This window comes from Pelodiscus sinensis, chromosome 1 (genome assembly GCF_049634645.1).
Source record: "Pelodiscus sinensis isolate JC-2024 chromosome 1, ASM4963464v1, whole genome shotgun sequence".
NCBI lineage: Eukaryota > Metazoa > Chordata > Testudines > Trionychidae > Pelodiscus > Pelodiscus sinensis.
Window position 1 is genome coordinate 308447464 of NC_134711.1, and position 18217 is coordinate 308465680.

The 18217-nt window shown below is 43.2% G+C and overlaps 1 protein-coding gene and 1 long non-coding RNA gene across 6 annotated transcripts in view; one reads left to right on the forward strand and one right to left on the reverse strand.

The window, feature by feature from the left end:
* The window catches only part of LOC106731652 (uncharacterized), an 86361-nt gene extending 70481 nt beyond the window's left edge, over nucleotides 1–15880 (reverse strand). Inside the window, exons 1-5 of the long non-coding RNA XR_012900764.1 lie at nucleotides 15754–15880; nucleotides 12568–12626; nucleotides 5660–5725; nucleotides 870–1018; nucleotides 173–305 (exon numbers count right to left, since the gene is read on the reverse strand). This is a non-coding gene — a long non-coding RNA (uncharacterized LOC106731652). The remainder of the gene's footprint in view (nucleotides 1–172; nucleotides 306–869; nucleotides 1019–5659; nucleotides 5726–12567; nucleotides 12627–15753) is intronic.
* NOX4 (NADPH oxidase 4) overlaps nucleotides 15845–18217 on the forward strand; it is a 179821-nt gene continuing 177448 nt past the window's right edge. The window contains exons 1-2 of one of the 5 annotated variants that reach the window (XM_075919391.1): nucleotides 15845–16116; nucleotides 17102–17197. In XM_075919391.1, the coding sequence (XP_075775506.1) occupies nucleotides 15847–16116; nucleotides 17102–17197 (366 nt within the window). In that variant the 5' untranslated portion in view covers nucleotides 15845–15846. Of the gene's footprint in view, nucleotides 16117–16181; nucleotides 16281–16409; nucleotides 16697–17101; nucleotides 17198–18217 lie in introns of those variants that run through there. The other 4 variants (XM_006118376.3, XM_075919393.1, XM_075919395.1 and 1 more) reach the window with 4 other exon arrangements.

Below are 18217 nucleotides of genomic sequence, written 5' to 3' on the forward strand. Positions count from 1 at the left end.
CCATTGCCCTGACCCGCCCTCATCCCAAAGCCCCTGCCCTAATTCATCCACACACACTCCACAGCCGCAGCCCCCTGCCTTGAAGAACTCAAGAAATATCAGGTAAATCTTCTAGTCTCGGTTATAAAAGCAAACAATTAAAAACATACGGTCTGAAAGAACATCTCTTTACCTTTTAAGAGCTCTCTTGAAAAAATGTAGGAATCTTTGCTCATTACTCAAGATTATTGCTGTGGTTCTTCACAAGGTATTATCACAGCCCTTCGTGTCCATGAACAACTTCTTTTGGGAATGTATAAAAGCCTCTGTGAAAGACACAAGGCAAATCACAATTCCTGTGTTTGATCTATTACTATGAAATATATATAATCGTGTTTGATCACAAATGGAATTTTTTGGGTATATTATCTGAATTTCTCATAGAGTTTACAATCCAAAAAGGCCAGTTTGAAGCTATACCTGAAACTGGTTCATGTAAAGATTTTCAAATGATCTTTAATTCTAGTGAATTTCTGGCTGTTGATAAGAAAATGGTAGCGTTTTCCATACTTTTCCCTGAGGAACAATGATATACCCCAATCGAAGGAAAGTGAAATGATATTTGTGCTAAGGAATGGAGGGTTATTAGAAAGATAGAACCCTCACCAGGGAAAAGTGGCATAATGGAAAGAGAAGCAGAGGCAAAAAAGGGAATGGAGGCATATTAGAAAACCTTCATATTTGTTTCAGTTTTCTTTTCTAGGTAATTACAGCTGCAGTCACTGTAGCTTTCAAATTATCACCAACAATACTTCCCTGTCTCACAACAGCAACATGAGGTATAGAAATATTGCAGACTGAGAAATGAGCAGAGACACAAAGTGACTTACCCAGGCTCTAAATGCATGGCAGTACAAGAACATAATCCAGATCGCATGCATCTCAATCCATTGCCTTATTCATAAGACTGTTCTTCCTTTTGATTGTTGTCATTACAGTGGTTGATACTAAAAGCACTGTTCCTAGCAGCTACTGTGTTCTAATGTTTGAAAAGTAGAAAATAAGCACAAATAGCTGTAACGATGCACACAAACGATGCAACTAGCAGCCCTGAGATCTCCAGCTAATTTGAAAAATTCCCCTGAAACATTTTTTCAAAGTTGGAAAATTTGCATGGGGTTTAGCATAACCACCTGTGCCCCTCTTTGAACTAGTAAGAGCAATTCTGTCTATCACATCAAGACAATTTTCTGCATGAGCTTAGCTTTATTATTTCTGAAATGGAGCCAATATAAAAGAAAACTTCAGGCTGAGATACCCTAGGGAGCTAATATTTGCTGTCACCAAGCCATCAAACCTTTCCAGTAAGCTTCTTGTTGCACTTTGAGTTTCTTCATTTTATATCTCAATGGAACACCGTCAAGATAATTCCTAGTGTAGCATACTAGTTAATTAGAAAATAATCTCTGAACAATATTGCAAGATTTTATTGTGGTGCTTTGGGTTTTTACCGGAGTGTGGGGGAAATGCAATATATATATATATATATATACACACACACACACACACACACACACACACACACACACACCTTAGTTTATTGCCCTGTCTTCTAAATGTTATTATTGTACAATAATAAAGGCATATGAAATGTCTAGTTAAATTAGTCACTTTTTCTACACTTCAGTAAACATATTCTTGAGAAAATACTACAAGTTGGCCTAGCAAGTGAATTTTCAAAGGAAACCAAGAGACAAAAAGGCAACAGTTATAACTGCACATGGATATAATGTCCATTCCTTTATTTACATTTCTCAATATGTCATTACACTTGTTTTTAAAAAGTAGGTGGTGATAAATCAGTTGTTTAAATCCACCATGGAACAATGTTCCAACTATCAAGTGCTATTTTTCGCCCCAAAATTCAGGAACTCTGCACACACAAGTTGTTCTCCCATTCTTTGTTCTCATAAAAACATTCCTTATGGGATATATGAGTATTTAGTTTCTTTCAGTCACAGGAGCTATACATAATAGTTGTTCATTGCTATAGGAGGAAAACAATAAAGCTATACAGGCAGTCCCCGAGTTACGCGGATCCAACTTACATCGGATCCGCAGTTATGAATGGGGCTTTTCTCGCCCCGGAGGACGGGAGCGGTGGGATGCCCAGATGCGCCGAGGTCCGCCGCCCCCGTCCTCCAGGGCGAGAAAAGCTGCTCCCCGTCTCCCTGGTCTGCAGGGAGACGGGGAGCAAAGCCTTGGAGCACGCCCGCAGCGGGACAGCCCGGGCGCGCTTGAGTTGTCCCCCTGCAGGCGTGCTCCGCGGCTTTGCTCCCCGTCTCCCGACCAGCAGACCAGGGAGATGGGGAGTAAAGCCTTGGAGCACGCCCGCAGTGGGACAGCCACGGCGCACCTGGGCTGTCCCGCTGCCCGCGTGCTCTGCGGCTTTGCTCCGCGTCTCCCAGGTCAGCAGACCAGGGAGACGGAGCAAAGCCGTGGAGGACTTGGGCGGTCCCGCCACCCCCGTCTCCCTGGTCTGCTGGGCGGGGGGGGGGGGGTGCAGCTAGTGTCCCCCCCCCCCCCCCAGCAGACCAGGCTTTTCTTGCCTACCCATGGGGTAGAGCAGCTGGGGGCTGCTGGGTTGGTCCCGCAGCGCCGCTCCGGAGCCAACCCGACAGCACCCCAGCTGCTCTGCCCCAGGCGTCCTGATTCAGCCACTGCTGGTCAGTTTCAGCAGCGGCTAAATCAGGACGCCTGGGGCAGAGCAGCTGGGGTGCTGCTGGGTTGCTCCAGTAGCGCCGAGGAGCCGTGCTACTGGACCAACCCAGCAGCACCCCAGCTGCTCTGCCCCAGGCGTCCCCAAGTCAGCCGCTGCTGAAACTGACCAGCGGCTGACTACAGGAAGCCCGAGGCAGAGTTGCTCTGCCCCAGGCTTCCTGGAATCAGCCACTGATCAGTTTCAGCAGCAGCTGACTTGGGGACGCCTGGGTTTCTTAAGTTGAATCTGTATGTAAGTCAAAACTGGTTTCCAGATTCAGCTACGGTTGAAACTGATCAGTTTCAGCAGCGGCTGATGCCAGTTCCGACTTACATACAGATTCTACTTAAGAACAAACCTACAGTCCCTATCTTGTACGTAACCCGGGGACTGCCTGTATTCCAGATCAAACATTATTTCGGCATATATCAGGCTATTGTGAGTTTCATTACTACATCTACAGCATCTTAAAGACCGTACAGTACAGTATATAAGCACATAAGACTCAAATATTTTCCTGCATATGACCATAATATCTCTATGTAGATATAGTAGTATATTTATCTAACAAAAAACAGCCATATCATGAACAGCAACCACCCAACAACTTCATAACTCCAAAGCACTGGGAAGTTTTATACAAAAATTGGCCTCTATCCTTTTATAGTTAAATTGCTAAGATCTTGAAAAATAAAGTATTAATGTAAAATCAGCGTTCCTGTTAAATATTTGGAATTGAATAAGATGCTGCTGCGATGCATTTGCACTCAGGAAAAAAAAAGTAATAAAATTTCAAAAACTTATTGAGCCTTTTTTTAATGTGATTTTATTTTGAATGTTTATGTCAGGGACGTCTTGACCATGACAAATGTGTACCCTTGCCAATAATAAAGTATCGTGTACTCATGCAAAGATATGGTCAGAGTCATAACATTTAAGGCCAGAAGGTAGGACCAGATCTGACCTCCTGTATATCACAGGCCACCAACATCATTGAGATATACTCAGATGATTGAGATATACTCAGATAATCCAGGCAAGTGTCCTGAACTGACACATTAAAGAGGAAAGCCAAAACCCTCCAATGTCACGGCAATCTGACCTGGGAGGAAATTCCTTCCCAGCCCCACATACAGTGGTTGGTTAGACCCTGAGCATGTGAAGAAAATCCAGCCAGGCAGGAATCTGAGAGAGAACAGAATGCTGGCATACCCAGCCTGATGAGGTTCAACAAGGACGAGTGCAGAGTCCTGCACTGGGGACGGAAGAATCCCAAGCACTGCTACAGAGTGGGGACTGATTGGTTAAGCAGCAGTTTGGCAGAAAAAGGCCTGGGGATTACAGTGGATGAGAAGCTGGATATGAGTCAAGAGTGTGCCCTTGTAGCTAAGAAAGCTAACGCCCTATTAGGGTGCATTAGGAGGAGCATTGCCAGTAGATCTAGAGAAGTGATTATTCCCTTTTATTAGGCATGGGCGAGGCCACATCTGGAGTACTGCATCCAATTCTTCCCCTCCTCCCCATTACAGAAAGGATGTGGATACATTGGAGAAAATTCAACTAGGGGAGGAGAGGCAACAAAATTATTAGGGGACTGGAGCACATGACTTATGAGGTGACACTGAGGAATTTGGGCTGATTTAGTCTACAGAAGAGAAGAGTGAGGGGGGATTTGATAGCAGCTTTTAACTACCTGAAGGGGGGTCCCAAAGGGGATGGAGAGAAACTATTCTCAGTAGTGACGGATGGCAGAATGAGGAGCAATGATCTCAAGTTGCAGTGGGGAAGGTATAAATTGGATATTAGGAAAAACTATTTCTCTAGGAGGGCGGTGTTGAAATGGGTTCCCTAAAAGGTGGTGGACTCTCCATCCCTAGAGGTTTTTAAGTCCTGGCTTGACAAAGCCCTGGCTCGGATGATTTCGTTAGGGTTAGTCCTGCTTTTAGCATGGGGTTGGACTCTATGACCTCCAGAGATCTCTTTCAACCCTATGATTCTATGTGCCATCTTTATCCATGGCTAACCCTGGAAGTAGATTTAAAACAAAACAACAAACAATTCCACCCCACCACCAACCAAATATCACCAAAACCAAACGCAGAATACATTGGGGTAGAGAGAAGAATCCCTTCCTGGACCCTGAAGGTAGTTGGCTGAAACTGTAAATCATGAGCAGGACTGGATTTATACCTTAAGCACCGCTAGGCACAGCATCTTCATCACATATGCCCCTTGCCAGATGCTGACCTTCATGTTTTCTGTAAAAAGTGAAACTTTTAACCCAATTTTAACTTTTAGGCACCCTAGAACACTGACACCCCTAGGTTCAGGCCTATTGTGCCAAGTAGGAAATCTGACCCTGAGCATGTGCTTTTAGGAACATAAGACATCACCCAGATGTGAGCCCCAGGCTGCTGGGCCTTGCCACCTGCCATCACAAGCAATTCTGTTGTACAGTCATGCTCATAAATTTGTCCCGCTCTCTCAAATCTAATTAAGTTGTTTGCCCCCCACAACTCCTACTGGGAGGCTGTTCTGGTACCTCATTCCACTGATTGTTAGAAACTTTCTTTTAATCTCCACCCTGAATTTGTTCATGGCCAGTTTATATCACATGTTCTTGTGTCAGCATTGTTCTTTAGCTTAGACAGCACTTCATCCTGCCTGGTATTTATCCCTGTAATATGCAAATATATCCCTCACTACCTTCTGTTTGATAGACTAAATAAGCCAACATCTTCTAATCTCTTTATAAAATAGATCTTCTATTCCCCTATTCTTCCTAGTAGCTATTCCCTGTACCTTCAAAATAACTGCAACCAGGCCTCATGATTTAAGACGTATGATGATTCTTGCTGTAAGCCACTTTAGCACTGATGTGTAGTTCATTAGACTATAATAACCTACTACTGCTGTTACCTGATGAAGTTGCTCCTTTATTTGACATGAAGGATATCTGTAGTATGGCTCTGAAGTCCTCAAACCCTGTGAGGTAGAAAGGTTACATTTGTAGTGGTCAAGAGCAAATGGCTCCACTTCTCCCATCCGTGCATCCACCCATCTGTACAGTAGTACCCAATAGGCAGTGTAGCTTATGGGATCACTAAATGATTTCTTTCTCTTTTACATCAGATATTGGCTACGCCTCGGAGAAAGAACGCCAGATTAATGCAGGATCAATAAAAGGAACATGGGATTTTCAATATTCCCAATAGGTTCTGGAAGGAAGTTTTGTTATCCAATCCTATTCAGAAATATAAGTCTCATTGACCCAAAATTTTCTTTGATGTTTGAACCATTAAACACATGAGGGTAACATTTTGTTAGAGTGCTAAATACTTTAGAACTGAATGATGAGCATGTGAGGTGTCTGAGGACAGAGCACCCAATTCTGCTTCCACTGAAGTCAGTGGAATTTTTATAAGTGACCTTGGGGCAAAGGGAAACAGGAGTATAACGTTTAATCTGGAAATAAATGAATTCCATGGCATTTAACCCTGCATTTTTGAAGTCAGCAAAACATACCAATGCTTTCTAACAGTGGCTACCTCCAGACTGCATCCCTCTGTTGGCAGAGGGATGCAAATAAAGCACTTCGAAAGTGCAAATGAGCCTGGGATTTAAATATCCTGGGCTTCATTTGCATACTCACATTCTGGCGCTTTGCTGATCATGTGCCATTTCAAAAGTGAAAGTGCTGTGTAGCTGCAGTTCTGACAACAGCGGGGAGCTTTTTCACCAGATCATGTACTCCTCAAAAAATATTTAAATCCCGGGCTCAGTTGCACTTTTGAAGTGCCAACAAAGGGATGCAGTCTGGAGGTAGCCAGTGTGAGGGATCTAAGCGATATAATGCTAACTTACTACTTGATGTGCTAAGATTTCAAACAAAATGAAGCTGAAATGAAGAGGTTTTCCATAGTGAAAGAGACATGAGATGAGATGAGAGGGAAGAAAAGAGCAGTTTTTGGAAATTTGATTACAGACTTTTTTGTTTTTAATGCCTTCTACCTAATTTTGGTCAGAAGAAGGATACAGTCTTTTGGCCCTACCCTGTGAATTCAGAGACCCAAATTAAATTCACAAACTCTAAAATGGGGGTGATAATAGTACTTCACTAAACAATCGAGCTGTTGTGAGGATAAACTCATTAATGACTGAGAGGAGATACTATGTGCTGGTAGGCATACAAATAGATAACTCCTTGATAGCAAGGTTGAATAGTTCTTCCCAAGATGTTAGCAATAAAAGGCAGAATACAATAAACTCCAGCAAGACTCCCTGTAGAGAATCTGATCAGGTGACCCAATACAATTCCTATTTGAAGTATTCATCTCTTTAAATACACAGTATGTATTGCGCTGTGTGTACAGAGGTGCAATTGCTCCATCCAGAGCTCAGGGTCTGTAAATCTTCCACTGTCTAGAGGCTTTTGAAAGGCAAAGGCTTTTGCCTTTATGATTGCTTTTCAGATAGAATTGAAAGAATTATGAATGTTGTTCTTTATATCCACTTTGGATATAAAGCAAAGTAACATATGAAAATGAGTCATTTAGGTAGGAAACCCATGTTCAGCTAACTAACATGACCAGCTAGTGAACAATCTTTGTTCAGGCACCTCGTAATACTGCTGGTGTTAAGGTTTTGGTTAAAAGGGTTTTGGTTTTGGCAAAGAGCCAATGATAAATAAACAATATAGATTTTTTCTACCCATCCCCTCATTCACACAACCTTAATCAGTGAGAGAATGTTAACATGTTTGAATAAGGGGGATTGGGAGAGATGGAACAAACTTGTCAGGAATGCAACTAGCAAATTTTGCATTGTACAAAATCATTACAAAACGTTACCTCTCCTTGACCCTTGGTTTTGATCATCCTTATGCATTGGACACTTGAAAGTTAGTTTTGTTTAACCCTTTTGCAATTGCCAGAATGTGTATTTATGGTTTCCTAATAGTATGTCAACTTATTTGGAGGCATAGCACAGTAAGAAAGCACTAACCAAAAATTTGCTCACAAGTATCTGTTATGTCATTTAGCACTTGAGTGACTTAAGGTACTTTGACTTGTGTGTATGTGAGTAGGGAAAGTCTTTTTATAACACTGAAGTGCAAAATACTAAGGCCTACTGCCTTGCTAAAGGGCCAGCAAAATGGAAAATAAATATCATCCATCTATTCTAGATTACCGAGTGTTCATAATGTCTGAGATGCAGAATGAGTGGTGGAAGATAAATTTCTACTTGGGAAATGAAGGCAATTTTTCTTCTAGGCATTCCATCTCTAATTCTAGAGATTACCTCCTCTCTCAAATTAGATAAAAATCAGAACTACTAGTTCTGGGAATCTGAACTGAAATTGTGGATATGTTTTCCAGTAGTTGTTCTTGGAGTGATATTTATGTCATGTAGAAGTTAGAACTGACATACATAAAGTTGGCAGTACTGAGCTTTTCAGTCAGATGGCATCAGGAGGAGAAAGCAAAAGATAATGTTTTGGAACCATGAGATTCCCTGGAATAAAAAGAAAAGAGTGTAATATTTCAAAGGCTGTGGGAGCTTAATGATTGTCTGAAAATCCAGACAAAAGCCCAAGCTATAATATATAAGACGTTAACAGTTATGCTGTTTGCCATTCCAAAGATAATTTCTTTCAAACTGGCAAGAAGGTATCAGAATAGACCTATGATCATGATACTGTTAAAATGCTCTATTACACAGTTCCTATGTCCACCCAAAGGGGTAGCTGCTTTTCATCAGTTTGTAGAGTTTGTAAGATGTTTTGGGAGTCATCTGGATTCAAACCACTACACACACTACCACCAAATGGGTTGAAAAAAGCTGGCATTTGCCTAGTTGTTTATACTGAGTTTAATTGCTAAAGAAATGCATGATTTGGAAGAGATGCTTCACAAATGTCTTTTACATGTAAACTATATATACACACACACATCAATCATAAACCTACAAAGAAAGTTGGAAATAGAAATTCTCATATTGGCAGCCTTCCATGCCCGGGGGATTCTAATGACTATAAAGTCACAAAGGGGTAGCCATTTTAGTCTGTAACTTTAAAAACAACAAGCAGTTCTGTGGCACCTTTGAGACTAACACATATATTATATCATGAGCTTTCATGTCTCCAACTGTAGGAGTGTGATCGCTTCCAAAGCTATTCAATAACTTTATTAACATCTGGAAGAAAATAAAAATCATTACTAGCTTCATATCCAGCTGACAATAATTGGTAGGGTGGTAAATAATGACTGTAAAAGATCAGTTATACAGATTGCTGTGGATCAGTTGGCAAACAAGGTTCATTTGAGCAGTGTGTTTTAATATACTCAAATACAAGGATTAAAACATCTAGAAACAAAGAATGTGGAGTTGTATCCTGGAATGCAGTGACACTGACAAGGATTTAAGGATCATGGTAGATAACAAATTGAACGTGATAGCCTAAGAATTCAAAAACAACAACTGGATGAAGGGGAACATCAGGTAAGAATAGGGAGGTGTTATGTCCATTGTCGTGATATTATCTCCATTGTCACTGGATAAGAGGGAAGGTTCTCTCATATACTGATAACTCGTTAAAACATAGTAAACAAATGATAGGAATAAATTATCAGTTTTCAGAATAGAGAGCTGTAACTAGTGGTGTCCCCCAAAGCTCTGTACTGGGACCAGTCCTATTCAACATATTTAAAAATAATCCAAAGGGCTAAACAGTGAGGTGGCAACATTTATAGATGATATTAAACCACTCAAGATAGTTAAGTCCAAAGCAGACTGTGAAGCACTTCAAAATGATCTCATAAAACTAGGTGACTAGCAAAATGGCAGATGAATTTTAATGTTGATAAATGCAAAGTAATGCAAATTGCAAAACATAATCCCAAGAATAGATATAACATAGTGGGAACTAAATTATGTTACCACTCAAGAGAGAGATCTTGGAGTAATTGTGGGTAGTTCTCTGAAAACATCCACTCAATGTGCAGCAGCAGTCAAAAAAGTGAACAGAATATTAGGAATCATTAAGAAATGAATAGAGAATAAAACAGAAAATATGTTAATGCCTCTATATAAATCCATGGTACACTCATATCTTGAGTACTGCATGCAGATGTGGTCACCGCATCTCAAAAAAGATCTCTTAGCATTGGAACGGCTGCCATATGAAGAGAGATTAAAAAGACAGACTTTTCAGCTTAGAAAAGAGGAGACGGGGGTTACGCCTGTACTGCACCTCTCTTGCGCAAAAACTTATGCACATGAAGCGTGGATTAGCATATTGCTGTGCTTCATTTGCATAATTAATATGGGGCCGCTTTTGTGCAAGAGGCTTTTGTGCAAAAAGGAGCAAAAGCCTCTTGTGCAAAATCAGCTGCTAATTGACTATGCAAATGAAGCACGGCAATATGCTGATCCACACTTCATTTACCTAAGCTTTTGTGCAAGAGAGGTGCAGTATAGACGTAGCCTAAGAGGGAATATGATAGAGGTCTAAAATCATGACTCGTGTAGAAAAAATAAATATTTATTTATTCCTTCCCATAACACAAGAACTAGGATTCACCAAATTAAATTAATAGTTAGCAGGTTTAAAACAAACAAAACAAAGTATTTCTTCACACAAAACACAATCAAGCTGTGGAACTCCTTGCCAGAGGACGTTGTAACGTTTAAGACTAACAGGGTTCAAAAAGAGCTAGATAGTTCATGGAGGATATGCCGTCAATGGCTATTAACCAGGGTGGGCAGGATGGTGTCTCTAGCTTCTGTTTCTCAGAAGTTGGGAATGGGTGAGAGGGGATGGATCACATGATGATTACCTGTTCTGTTCACACCCTCAGGGGCACCTGGCATTGGCCACTGTTGGAATTCATGACACTGGGCTAGATGGACCTTTGGTGTAACCCAGTATGGCCATTCTTATGTTCATTTATGGAGTTAGTAAGTAACTAAAATACTGTAACCAGCGCTCATGTCCCCATTTCAAAAAAGGATGTTGAAAAGGGATCAGAAAAAAACGATTTGAGGTCTGGAAAACATGGTTTATAGTAGGACACTTAAGAAGTTCAAACAATTTCATTTATGAAGAGAAGATTAAGGGGTAACTTGATCATGGTCGATAAATACCATGGAGAAGAGACTTCAGATAGCAGAGAGCTCTTTAATTTGGCAATAAAAGAACTAACAAAATGCAGTGATTAAAAGTTGAAGCAAGACAAATTTTAACCAGAAATAAGGCACACATTTTAATAGCAATGGTAATTAACTATTGGAAAAACTTGCTTAACGAAATGGTGGATTTTCCACCACCTAAAGTATTTAAATAAAAATATGGATATCTTTCTAATGATGTGTTCCAGGTCAACATATCTTTGTTGGCTCAGTACAGAAATTATGGGTGAGCTTCTTTGGCCTGTGTTATGAAGGTCAGGCTATATGAACATTAAGGTTCCACTTGGCCTTTAAAATCTATGAATGAATGATTATATTTAGTATACACAACTAAATTCTAATCTGTGTTTGCCTATTGTACTGGCCTTTTCTGCAAGGCTATGATCTTATTTACACTGAAGTAAGTGAAAAATCTTCATGGGAAATTAGACTGGGCCTTAAGCCTTTTAAAAACTATAAGGCTTCACCATCTTAATTTTCTTCTCGCTCTGTGGGTCAGTTCCGCAAAGAACTTCAAACCCAAGGGAAGCTTTACTATCAGTAGGACAAATGAATGTAGGTAATACTTGTCACTGTTTTTTCATGGAATGTATCGCAGCTGTAATTATTACACACACATTCCCTGCATGTGCTGCTTACTTGCATTCAATTATATTAATCAGCATTACTGCTGTGTGCTAGAGTTGGCATGCGCCCTTTTCTTGTTTGAAGTAGGAATGTGTAGGAGGTTATTTGAGGCCACAATGCTACATGACCTCATGCTATATTCTGTGATCCTTGTAGCATGGAGTTTAACAGAGAAAATTGCACTCAGTGGTATGGAGGGCTATTAACACAAGCAAAATTTACACTGCAAATGTCATTGCTAAATTTAACAAACACTTTCTCTAATGGTTTATTACTGGTTTTGCTATTTCTATAAGAATCAAGACCCATTAGTGCCACCTGGTGTTGCCCCACTAAAGTTACACTGATTTTACATGTGTGGAGGTTCTAATGCCAGCTCTTCAGAAGCAGCTATCACTTCAGACTCTAGGGAGACCATAGAGTCAGAAAGCCATTCCTAGCAGAGTTTATCCTTTTGAATGTAGCAGATGAAAAGCTCCACTTTCAAAAAATAAAAGAAATGATACAAAATAAAATGCCTTAAAGAACAAATGTCCTTTGCATAAGATATTCTTCTTACACAGCACTGATAACAAAAATCATTCAGACCTCATGACTTGATATTGAACCACACACGTGCCAAAGTATATCTAGATCAGTGTTTCCAAAACAGTGTTAAAAAGTGAAAATAAGGGCTCCATGAGAAAATTCCATTACAATAACATTTTATGATGTAAAAAATATTTAAGCATTTATGAATTTTATTTAAAACAATTTTCATTTGTGTTTGCCATGATAATTGTCCCTGTGTAATGCCAGCTTAGCCAGAAAGTGGGGATGATGATGTCACTACTCAGCACTGCACAGTCAGTCAGTGGTGCGATTACCTTATTTGTGGTCTACTTTTCCAGCTCCATATATAAGACTTATTAGTTAGGGGTTCTGCAAAATTCTTTTGAGGTTAAAAGGCCAAATAAAATGAGGAAACACTAATCTAGACTAATTAAGCAAAAAAAAATTAAGAACTTTACCCTTCAGTCCTCTCCAGGGCAACTCTGTCATAGTGGCTGGGCTGTGCCCTCTGCAAAATCTGAACGAGAGAGAGCAAACTTGAGTCAAGGGTTCTCAGCTGAAAATGGCTTGCCTCCCGCCTCCCTCTCATGTACGTTTTTGGGATGCTAACTCACATGCCTCAGCTGTTCCCAATGATTTGGTACATCTGTGGAGAGAGGCAGTTTGTAATTCAGCTAGGATCCAAACAGTGCTTAATTTGTGCTGGGGTTTGCTAGGGCTGAGCCCTGGTATCTCTTGGCTTAGTAGTTCTTAGTCCTAGCACCTCTAGTCTTGCTGTATCAGTTATGAATGTTAAACACTTGCTTGAGCTCCAGCACCTCTTTCATTACAAATTAAGCACGGGACCCTATTAAGGGCTGAAGTGAGCTCCTGGAAATGAGAGAGCAGCTAGTATAGTTACTGGAACATGTACCTTCTGCTCCATCTGAGGAAGAGTATTAAATAAGTGGGCAGTCAAGTGTTCTATTAACTGCATTTCCTGAGACATCTGCATAAGCCAGAAGTGTAGCATATGCTGAAGTCTGCAATAACACAGGTCAAATTATTTGCTTATTTGTCTATGGTGGTAGTGAGTAAAGCCTCCACCAGGACCTATTGTGCTAGGCAGTGTACATGTTGCAAATGTTATTTTCAATTCAGAATGTTTCCCAGGTAATCACCCTCTGAAATGATCATGGGGGGTGGGGGAGGGTGGCAAATGTTATCAATTGTCTCTTTGTAAATTGCTTCAGATTTTCTATCCATTCCACCAGAAATGGGGGGGAGGGAGAGAGAAAGAACAAGGCAGTTAAATAGCAATACCATTTTTCTGATATCACTGCTCTAGGCACAAATGATAGTTCTGATCAGTTTCCAGATTCAAGGTATGGTGTTTTTTGCTTACTTCCAGTATCCTTGCCAATAAGCACTGTTCAGTATAGCTGCCCTTTTGAGCCCTGCTCTTCAGGGTCCTCAGTTTAAAAATTAAGCAGCTGCCAAAATCACTCAGCATTCTGAGACTTGTCTTGGTCACAGCCAAAGAGGCAGTAGTAAACTCAGCATCCATTGCAATGGGACCACCTCACACCCAGCTGTGAGAGGGTGTGTTGCTCTCCTCACTCATTTCCTCCAATGCCCCATTCCTTTCTTCCAAGACTCATGGGGCAGGCTTTCCTACAGCTTGCACACAGAGGAGAGATATAGGAATGGAGCACATGGCTCTAGTGACTAATTCCCCTCTTCTGGGAGCAACATGTAAGGCAGCTTTTCCTCCAACCTAAAGGGCAAAAGTGCAAAGAGCCAGGCTGGACACTAGGCTTACCCTTATCACAACCCTGACAGCCATACCTCCAGGAAAAATAGCCTTCTGTTGCTCAAGAATTAGCAGTGTGTATGGATGCTAATGTGTAAGGTTCTGCGCACAAGGTCTGCTGGTGACCTTAGAACTGACTGCTTTTTAAAAAACCCTCGAGAAGAAAACACACACACACACACACACACACACACACACACACACACACACACAAAGAATTATGTTAAAAGAATGGCATTTAGGTTGCAAAGTCAAAAATAAGGAAGTCCCAGATTTACAGTCGCCTGTGAAGTTCTTAATTCAGCTTCCCTGTCTGTGGACATTATTTTGGTTAGTGTGTAAGGTACCACAGGACTACTTGTAATCACATAGGCCAGTGGTCCCCAACCATTTAAGGTTGCCGGGCGCCAGGGGGCGTGGCCGTTCGCTCGCCGAGCGCCAGAGGGCAGGGCCCCCCCCATAGCCGCGTGCCCGGGGCCGGCCCCCCCCCATAGCCACGCGCCCAGGGCCGGCGCGCCCCCCCCCCCCCCACGCTCCCGGGGCCGGCACTTCCCCCCAAGCGCTGCGCGCCTGGGGCCGGCACTCTCCCCATGCACCGCGCGCCCTGAGCGCGGGCGGCCAATCTGCAGCGCTCCCGGGGCCGGCACTCACCGTATGCCACGTGCCTGGGGCCAGGCCAGCCCCGAGCACTTGGTGGGCGCACACAAATGCCCCCACAGGCGCCATGGCGACCTCAGGCACTGTGTTGGAGACCACTGACATAGGCTATGTCTACACTGGCATGATCTTGCGCCAGAGCTATGCAAATGAGGCTAAGCGTGGAATATCACCAACCCTCATTTGCATATCTAATGAGCAGCCATTTTTTGCAGAAGAGGCTCTTGCGCAAGAAGGAGCTGTCTACACTGCCCTTTCTTGCGCAAGAAAAACCCTCTTGCGCAATGCCGTTATGCTGATTATTTTCAGGAATAACGGCATTACGCAAGAGGGTTTTCTTGCGCAAGAAGGGACAGTGTAGACAGCTCCTTCTTGCGCAAAAGCCTCTTCTGCAAAAATGGCAGCTCATTAGATATGCAAATGATGCTCAGCGATATTCCATGCTTAGCCTCATTTGCATAGCTCTGGCACAAGATCGTGCCAGTGTAGACATAGCCATACTGTTTTTTCCACAGGTCTTCTATCTTTCAGGCCTCAGAATGGACATTGAATGGGAGAGAAGTAAGACCATGTCAATAAAGATAAATCAGGCATTTCCAAGTTTTCAAGTGCTTCATTCTTTGAACATTGGTTATTCAATGTACAATAAATACAGTTAGATAATGCACAATCAGGTGCTTAAAATGGGGGTGTTTTTGTTAACCAGAACTCAGAAAGAGTGCAATGAAGGGGGGATGAAGTTGGGAGCCATGGCCAAAATCCCTGATCAGAGCTGAATAGTAAAGGCAAAGCCCCTTGCCTCTTGGCATGAGAAAGCGGTAGCTGGTCAAAATCTTAGCAGAATTGCTACAGCACAGGTCAGAGGTGTGTGTGTGGGTGTGTGTGTGGGAGGTGTTACATCTGCATAAAATCTCCTCGAGTCCAAATCCTCAAGGGTCTTTAGGCTTTTAATTCTGGGCACTAGGCTACACTTGGGAGCACAAGCCCCTCCATCACCCCCTCTCACTTTGACAACCTGCAGAAGGCTAGCCCCCTTCCCTGCAAATTGCATCCCCTCTCCCAGAGTTACTGCTGCTCTGCCACTGTCTGGCAATGGATCTTTCCGACCCCAGCCTCATGCCCCCAGCGCCACACCTTGCTGCCCTACTCCTTCCCCACTCGCCGGCCCTTTTGCCCTCCCCTGGAAGCTGCTTACCCCGCTTCCCACATTCCGTCCCCTTCCTCCTCCTCTCCCAGTCGCAGGGCCCGACGGCAACTACGGGCAGAGCGAGGGCAGGGGCTTCACAGGATGCAACTGAGCATGCTGCGCGCGAGCCGGCACCGGCCGGGCCCCCGGGGGCAGAGCAGAGAGGCCGGGGAGGGACAGCAAGGGGGCGGCGGCCGGAAGGAAGGGAGGGGGAGAGGCAGGACGAGCCTCGACCCGCAGAGGAGCAGCAGCCAGACCGGCAGCAACTCTGCAGGCTGCTCCCTGAAGCGCTGCCCCAGGCGCGGGACTCGCACCATGGCTCTGTGCGGGAAGAGCTGGCTGGCCAACGAGGGGAGCAAGCACCTCTGCCTGGTAGGATGCTGCGCCCAGCTCGCCGGGCGCGTCCCCCAGCGCAGGGCGCCGCCTCTGGCTGCCGCCGCTGCGAAGTTCGCCCAGAAACTTTGAGCTCAGAGCCCCGGGGGAGCGCGCGGGGCCGGGGCGCTGCGGCACGCGTGGAGCGGGAGCCGCTTGCCTTGGTCTGTGCGTGCACATGTGCCTTACGCGCCGTGCATGCATCTGGGCGCGCGGGGGGACGCCGTCGGGCCTGGAGGGCGCTTCGCATGCGTGTGGGCGTCGCGTGTGCCTGGGATCGCCGGGTCCTCTTTGCAGGCGCGTGCCTACTTGAGTGGGTGGCTCGTGCACGCTGTGGATGTGTGTGTATAAATGCATGCACGTCTGTGTTGTGTATGCGCGCTCCCATGTGTGCTATACAGGCATAGGTGTTGGACTTAGGGATGCTCCCGCACCCCCTGGCTTGAAGTGGGTTCCCTCATAGACAGGGCTCACAGTTTATTTCAGCGCCTGCACTTGAAAAACGGAATCAGTACCCCTGTAAATAAGGGAGAATGACTGTGTGTATATCTGTGCACAGGGGTATAGTCTCTCGCAAGAGGTGGGGCAGAAAAAACATGGATCTCATCTGAAAATGTAGTTTTCACTTACATATGACTCATTGTTTGTCTTTCCCACTGTTATTTTTTTATTCTTTGACTCTTTAAGAGCAGCATGTAACTCAATAAATGTTGAGAGACAGTTTGCATGCAAGATGCTACATAAGATTGTAAAGGACTGACTTTCCAATGCAAACTTTTGGGAGGCTGGCAGAGAACAAAAAGTTTTACAGCCAGCAGGGGCTGTTTTTGTAATGTCTTTCCATGAGTTTTTTCATTCAGCTGCAAAATCCTTTGAGAGACCATTGCCTGTGTGTTGTGTGATGAAAAGAAATATTGAAAAGTTCTGGACGGTATATGTGCATTTCACTTACATGTATTCTTTCTTGTTGTCTTGTTTGTTTTAGCTTTTCTGGTTCTCCCTCAATGTGGGGCTCTTCTGGAAAACCTTCCTGCTGTATTACCATGGGCCGCAGTACTACTACTTACATCAGATGCTAGGTGTAAGTCATCCTTTTTTCTGAGGCAGTGGGATAGGGAGCCTGGACAGGAGGGCTTTTTGAGGGAATAATTGGGCTGCTTAGTAGCCCTTGAAGGTGGGGGTGGGGACCAGTGGAGGATCAATAAGAAATTTACTAGGAGATTGTTGACATTTGGCGGGGGAGGGGGGCGGAGGGGGGGGACAGACGGACTAGGAAGTTGATATGTTGAAAACAATCACTGTGTTGGAATGAATAGAAAGTAAGGAGCCAGTCAAGTGGCTGGGAAAGCCAACTGCAGGCATGCTTATAAGATCTGACATTGTAAACATGATAGCATATGACTGGAGCTTTAGTTTTTAGTCATCATAACTTTATCAAGTTTATGGACTTGTTCCTATGAGCTTTTATGCTAGTTCTCATGATGTATATTTCTCAGGAGAGTCTTCTTTATTAACTATGTTAGGCTTTCTGCTTGTGCATCTCATCCTCATGCTTCCTTTGTGGTTGGATAATAAATAATTATAAGGAGCATACACGTTTGCTTTAATTTCTGGCTATCAGTGAGAAAAAGAGTGGCAGTCAGGCATCTACCAGTATAATACTGATGTCTCCACTTTGCATTAGGAACAAATGTTTCCAGAGGTGAAATTCAGGTCTTTTTCTTTCTTGAAGTTATCAGTATCTCCAGAGTAGGTACAATAAGCTTGTACTGTAAACTGTTCAGAGGGATGTACAAAGGGAAAAAATACAATAAGCAAAATCTAGCCCTTGCTCTGTCTATATCTTAGTCCCCGTCTGTAAAATGGTTATGATAATGAGAAAAAAAAGTTGATGTAGTATGTTGATGTTTATTTCTTGCTTGGAATATGTTTCCAGATGATAGGCTTGAAGTCTCATTTGCTGCTGCTTTATCAGGATAAAGACTTTGCTATTTGAGACCAAATTCTCACCACAGTTTTCTGGTGCTACTCCACTGAAATCTGTTTTTCCCACTAAAGTCTGGAGGGAATTAGACATCTTGGAACTTTGTTTGCTTTAAAG